This window comes from Struthio camelus, unplaced genomic scaffold (assembly GCF_040807025.1).
Source record: "Struthio camelus isolate bStrCam1 unplaced genomic scaffold, bStrCam1.hap1 HAP1_SCAFFOLD_48, whole genome shotgun sequence".
In the NCBI taxonomy this organism is placed as follows: domain Eukaryota; kingdom Metazoa; phylum Chordata; class Aves; order Struthioniformes; family Struthionidae; genus Struthio; species Struthio camelus.
Window position 1 is genome coordinate 783,597 of NW_027182705.1, and position 6,834 is coordinate 790,430.

A 6,834-nucleotide genomic window follows, 5' to 3' on the forward strand; every position below is an offset into this window, starting at 1 on the left:
GAGCAAGAACCCCTTGCAACAACACAGGCTGTGGGCAGCTTTCAGGGAACAGCAAGGGCCGGCTGCTCCCAAAGGGACGGGCAGCTGGGAGACAAACATGATAACAAGGCCAAAAAGGCAGGGGCCTCCCCAGGCAGGGCCAACCCCACCCTACCCAAGCAAAGCGAGCAGGGCACACCTGGAGATGGTAGCTGGGTTCAGCAAAGACTCCAGATCATCAGGAGAGTTCTTGGTGACGAGGCAGGTCCAAGGTCAAGCCAGGAACACAAGTCAGCAAACCAGGATCAGGCCCAATGACAGTAACCAGGGTCAGACAAGGCCCTGTAATTGCAGGGCATATCCAGAGAGATGAGGTATGTCCAAGGTCCAGTCAGAAATCCAGTCCTTGAGTCAGAGTCTGGATCAACAGGGTCCATGGTCAGGAATGGGCACAGCTGTAATGCCGCTGCAGACAGGCACACCTGCAGTGTAGGTCGAGATGGCACTGGGCCCCACAATTGAACTTAAATGAGCTCCTGAGCCATGTGCAGGGGCATTTGTGGAGGCCCCTGGTGAGGCTGGTCAGCGCCTTGAAGGCCTGGTTAGTGCCCCTGTCAGGGCCCTGACAACAGATTGGCCAGGAGAAGCTCTGTGGAAAAGGCCCTGGGGGTCCTGGTGCATGGCCAAGTGAACCTGAGCCAGCAGTGTGCACTGGCAGTGAAGAAGGCCAACAGCCTCCGGGGATGTGTGTGCAGAAGTACGGCCAGGAGATGGAGGGAAGTGATCTCCCCCCATTACTTAGTGCTTCTTACACCACATCTAGAGCGCCACATCCAGTGCTGGGTCCCCAATTAAGGCAAAACAATGACAAACTGCAGTCAGTTCAGTAGGAGGCCATCAGGAAGCTCAGGCAGCTGCTGCACAAACTTCTGCATCCATGGGACCAGCAGCTCCTGCTCCTCCAGCCAGGGCAGAGGCCAAGGAGACTGCACCTCACGCCATGCCACTCCAACAGCACCAAGAGGAATCATGCCCAGTGGAACCCACTGGTGCCACAAACCACAAGGACATATCAAGAGCTCTGCTCCCTTCAGCCCCTGACACACCAGTCGCTCGTGCCTCAGGGAGAGTTTGGGGGCCCTCTCACCTCAGGGGACAGAGCCTGGCACCCAAGAGGGGGACTCACCCATCGCCCAGGGGAAGTCTCCATGGCAGGGAGGAAATGCCTGGGGCTCGAGCTTTCCCTCCCCACTGACCATGGTGGGGGGCTGGAGGGACCAGCTCAGGCCACCAGGGCTCTCTCAACCTGAGCAAGGCAGTGAACAGACAGGTGTCTGCAGGCAGGTGAGGGGAATCCCATTCACAGCATCTCTCCTGACTTTGCATTGTGAGTTAGGAGGAGTCCTGAGGCCTTCTCTGACTCACTTTCCCTTTCAAAGGAGCATGTCCCAGACTTTGAGTGAGCAGAGTTATGGCGCAAGCTGTATGCCAGAAGTGTTCACAAAGTTTCCAGCAGCTCAGAGGTTTCAGTCTCCTTGGAGAGCCAATTAGGCATTGCTGCCTCTCTGCAGTGCCAGGGGAGAGACCAGCTGCAGCAGGAGCCTTCAGAGACTCCTGAAGTGCTTTCAACCCCAGGACAGTGCAGAGAGCAGGGGGGATTCAACTGCTGCTGGACACAACTGCAAGAGGAGCTGAAAGAAGACGGCAAGGGCAGAGCAATGCCTGAGAGCTGGGTTGTGGTTTGCAGAGAGCTCAGGGAAGAGAAGGCCGTGGTGGGCAAGAAGCAGAGGGTGAGACCCTGACCTCCATCATCATTGCCCAACACCATCAGTGCAGAGGTCACCACCTCATCCGGAGGACTGCAGCTGAGTCAGGTCTGTTCCTTTCTGGCTGGGGAGGCTTTGCACGGTGGCATCTATGGGTGAGAAAGGTGATGGGCATGTCCTTTGCTGAGTGTCTTCTACTCCAGCTCCCCCTTCCCTACACTCATTTCTCCTGATGCCCTTGTTAGCAGAGGAGAGTGCTGGCGAGCTTGTTGGTTGGTGCGGAGTTAGTTTGTGCCTTTGCTGCCCCTGAGCCAGCCCAGAGCCCCACGAGCACAGCTGGCAGTGCTGAGGTCCAGCTGCTGGGCTGTGCCACCAGGCAGCCCCAAGCCCCTCCCAAACCATTGCTTGGAGGGGCATCTACACCAAGCGAATGATCTCCCCTGGCCTCTTCCCTCCTGCCCTGCTCCCAATCTCTCCTCCTCACATTGAGTGATTCGCTCAGGTGTCCATCTTCTCTCAGGTCTAGCTCCCTTTTCTCTCTCAAGGCCACACAAAGGCTCTCTGAGAGCTCTCTGAGGAAGTCCTGCTGCACAGTGCCGGGGATGTCCACTCCTGAGCCACGCACTGCCAAAGGAAGCACACGCCCTGTCCCTTCCAAATACAACTGCTTTGGAGAGCTGAGGTCAGCCGTTTGGTGCAGGGCCCATGCTCCTGCCCTGAGGAAAAGGGCACCTGGCATGATGTGCTCGCAGAAAGGGGTCTCCTGGCCTGCTAGGAACGGTGGCTGCTATTCAGAACAACTCTGGGTGCCAGAAAGACACTGTCACAGTCGGAGTGAATGCTTTCTCTCCTCTGCCTCTACTCCAAGCAGGAAAGGAGCACCTCCGAGGGGCAGCTCACAGATGCATGGCTTAACTCCCTGGAAACCCCTAGTTCTCTCCTTTCAGTAGTCATGGGGGCCCTAAAGGGAACACCAATGCGGTCAGGGAAGTGCCAGGCTCCGTGTTTTCTCTGACAGCCACTTCCTTCCTGATCCTTCTGCACAAGAAAGAAGGAAAGAAACAGATGTTTTTTCTTGTAGGTTGCCTCGTTGGGAAAGAGGAATGCGGGACCTGTGGCGCTCTGTGGAGAAAGGGGAATGGGAGAATCACACATCGCCAATGGATTTTCTCCTGCTGGGAATGGGGAATGTCCCCTCACTCCAGGCACCACTCTTCCTCCTCTCGCTCATCATCTACTCAGTAACGATGGTCGCAAACATGCTCATTGTTGTGCTGGTGGTGGCAGACCGGCACCTGCACACCCCCATGTACTTCTTCCTGGGCAATCTGTCCTCCTTGGAGACCTGCTACAGCTCCACCATCCTGCCCCGGCTGCTGGCCAGCTTCCTGACTGGAGACAGCATCATCTCTGCTCATGGCTGTATGGCTCAGTTCTATTTGTTGCCTTTGCCACTAGCGAGTGTTACCTGCTGGCCATGATGTCCTACGATCGGTACTTGGCCATATGCCAGCCCCTGCTCTATCCAAGCCTCATGACCTGGAAGGTCTCTCTGCAGCTGGCAGCAGCCTCTTGGCTAGTGGGACTCCTTATCTCTACCGTAGTCACTTCTTTCTTATCCCACTTAAGGTTTTGTGGCCCCAATGTTATTGACCACTTCTTCTGTGATTTCACACCATTGCTGGAGCTCACCTGCAGTGACACCAGGCTGGTCACACTACTAGCTTCCATAATAGCTGTCCTGGATACAGTTTTCCCCTTCGTGTTCACACTGGTCTCCTACATATGCATCATAGCTGCCATCCTGAGGATCCCATCTAGCGTGGGCAGGCAGAAGGCCTTCTCCACCTGCTCCTCTCACCTCGCCGTAGTCTCTGTTTTCTATGGCACCCTCATCATTGTCTACCTGATGCCCAGAACCCCCCAGCTGAGGCAGCTCAACAAAGTGTTCTCCTTTTTCTACACCGTCCTCACACCCCTGGTCAACCCCCTCATCTACAGCCTGTGCAACAGGGAGGTCAGGGAGGCCCTGAGGAAAGGGCTCAGCAGAGCTTTGGCCAACTCCACGAGCTCCGAGTATTGCTGTGCCAGGGTGGTAAAACCCCCTCGAGTGCATATGTGAACTGCTAAGGAGACAATGGGGGAAGGTGTGTGCTCCCCACCAGGAACCCCTCAAGGAGCATGTGTTTTGTGAGGTTGAAATGGAAAGGGAGGGAAGAGGTCATTAGAAAAAAAACAAATATTTCGCCAGGTCATCTAATAAAAGTCTGATGAAAAAGATGTGTGTATATGTGTGTTTCTAGATGGTTAAGGGTTATTTCCCAGCCGCTGAGCTTCCTTTCCCATCTCTGCAAGGGCAAGTGGTCTTTTTTCCTTCCTTTTGGCAAGATTGACTGACTCAGTGCTGATCTGCCAGAAACTGTCTCAATAGCGCTGTCTATGCTGTCCTCTGCCCATGTGCTGCAGCAGGTCAAATCACTCTTTGGAAGAGGGAGAGTGGGAGAAATGAGCTGAGCCTTAGGATGATAGGATCATAGGAAACTTGAGGTGAGAAGGGACCTCAGGAGGTCTCCAGCCCAACCTCCAGGTCACAGCTGGTGACCTATGAGGTCAGATGAGGTTACTCAGGGGTTTATCCAGCTGGGTCTTGAGAAGCTCCACGGATGGAGACTGCACCACTTGTCTCGGTTGCCTCTGTCTGTCAGCCCTCATTGTAAAAAGTTTCTCCTCCCGTCTAATAAGAACCTCTTTTGTTTCAGCTTATGCTTTTGGTCTCTCATCCTCACACCGTGCACTGCTCAGAAGAGCCAGAGGTTACCCTCAGGTCCCCCTGAAACCCTCTCTTCCCCAGGCTGAACAAGGCCAGCTCCCTCAGCCTCCCCTCCCACGACAAGGGCTCCAGACCCTGAGCCCCTTGGGGGACCTCCACTGAGCTTGCTCGAGTTTGTCTATGTTGTTCCTGAAGTGGGCGGAGGGGGGGGCCCAACTCTGGACACAGCCTCTAAATGGAGGTCCAACGAGTGGTGAGCAAAGGCAGATGTTCACTTCCCTTGAGCTACTGGCCATGCTCCTGCACATACAGGCCAGGGTGCTGTTGGCCTTCCTGGCTGCCAGGGCACACTGCTGGCTCCTGTTCAGCTTTCTCAGAACCAGGACCCTATGGGCCTCGGCCACAGAGCTGCTCCCGGCCAGTCTGTCTCCTTCGTGGGTCACTGCAAGGGGTTCTTCCCTCCTGGGGCAGGAGTGGGCATTTTTCTCTCTTGAATTCCCTGAGGTTCCACTTTGCCTATTTTCCCAGCCTGCTGTGGTCCTGAATGAAGAGGACAGTTGTCCTGAAGAGGACGTTTGTCTCCTGGACCTAGCAGTTGCAAAAGACTGTGACTGTGTCCAGCATGCCTCTCTGGTGCCCTTGGCCAGAGTAGACAGCTTCCCTGGGAGTGGGATTCCTCTCACCTCACTCTGGAGACTTACAATGACATTCCACAGAATCACAGAATGGTTGAAGTTGGACGGGACCTCTGGAGATCATCTAGTCCAACCTCCCTACTCAAGCACGATCACCTAGAGCATATTGCCCAGCATTATGTCCAGATGGCATTTGAATAATTCTAGGGAAGGAGAGTCCACAACTTCTCTGGGCCACCTGTGCCAGTGCTCTGTCACCCTCACAGGAAAGAAGTTTTCCCTCATCACCAGATGGAAATTCCTGTATTTCAGTTTGTGCCTGTGCCTCTGAATTGCCGGCCTGGGTCTCTCCCACAGGGGACAGTGCTGATGAGAGATGCCCGAGCTTCTGGAGGGGCATCGGAGCCCTCAGGAGAGCTCAGGGGATCTCCAGGGACAGCATGTGCTTCAGATGGGCAGTGAGTGGAGCCTCACAACGGGAGGGACAGTGCACGGTGGAGTGAGCAGAGGGCAGAGCACTAACTCCAGGTCTTCCTGGGGGAAACGAGGGCTCAGCAATCCCCGGAGAGGCAGTGGGGACCCAGGAGGCCCAGGCAAGGGCGACTGGAGAGTGACGCCTGCACCCTTGGTGAAACACCACAGCCTGGAGCTAGTGCACCCCAAACACATCTCCTGCCGCTGCCAACACCCTGGGCTCACTCACAGCGCTGCCCAGGAGCACAGACACATGCCAGCTGTGTCGGTGACTCTGATCCCTGTCCCGCTGGGTCCACTTGCTGCCCAAAATCGGCACGACCAGTGCGGAGTCAGGAGTCCCCTCATGGCCCCCCAGCCCCTTGCTCTGCAGAGCAGCACCGCCAGCCCGGGGCCCTGCGGGGAGCACAGGGGAGGGTGCAGGAACGGCCAGGCCAGCATGAACACCCTGACCTGGGGAAAGGCTCTCCGTGCAGCAGGGCCGTCGCAGGAGCAAAGCAGGGCAGCAGTCCGCGATGGAAAAGGAGAAGGAGCATCAGGTTCCTGGGGGCACCAGCTCGGGGCAGGCGGCTCTGTCGCTGGGGCAGCAGGAGCTGCGGAGGGGCTGCAGGGCCAGGGCTGTCGTGCTGTGCTGGGCAGCGGGGTGGGCATGGAGGGGCTGCAGCCAAACCACACAGCACTCTGCGCAGCACCGAGGAGACCCATAGACACTTTCTGCAGAGCTTTCTTGAGAGACATGGCAGGATCTCAGATTTGCAAATGTTTCGCTTTTGCTAATTTCCAGGAGTTTTTACACTCTTCCCTGCCCTGCATGAGATGGTTGACATCAGCAAACCAACAACGTTTCTGGGGGGCTTTTGCTGTCCTGATGAGTGTGGGTGTCATTAAGCAACAGCTAGAGAAGAAAGTGGCAGAAGCCACTTCAAGGCGGCTTGGGAGCTTCTCTTTCTGGAGAGAGAGGCAACTCGCACCAGCGGCTCGCGAGATTTGCCCCCAGGCAAGTTCCCGACCGCCTTGTGCCGGTGGACGGAGGCTCGAAGAGGCAGCGGGAGCTCTGGCGAGCGCCGCGGCGGGGGCCAGGGCAGCGGAAAGGCGGCAGCTGCCTTCCATGGCAGCGGGGCGAGGGCAACCGGTCGGAAGGAAGGGCCAGCAGGCAGCGGTGGCCCGAGGTGGGACTGCCTGGGGCGAGCAGGGAAGGCAGGAGGGAGAG

At 56.6% G+C, this 6,834-nt stretch overlaps 1 protein-coding gene across 1 annotated transcript; it reads left to right on the forward strand.

The window, feature by feature from the left end:
• The first annotated feature begins 2,848 nt into the window (after positions 1 to 2,848).
• LOC138065203 (olfactory receptor 6B1-like) lies at positions 2,849 to 3,867 on the forward strand. The gene is given in 2 exon segments (XM_068929417.1): positions 2,849 to 3,182; positions 3,185 to 3,867. Coding segments are annotated over 2 exon segments (1,017 nt in total).
• Positions 3,868 to 6,834: the final 2,967 nt, after the last annotated feature.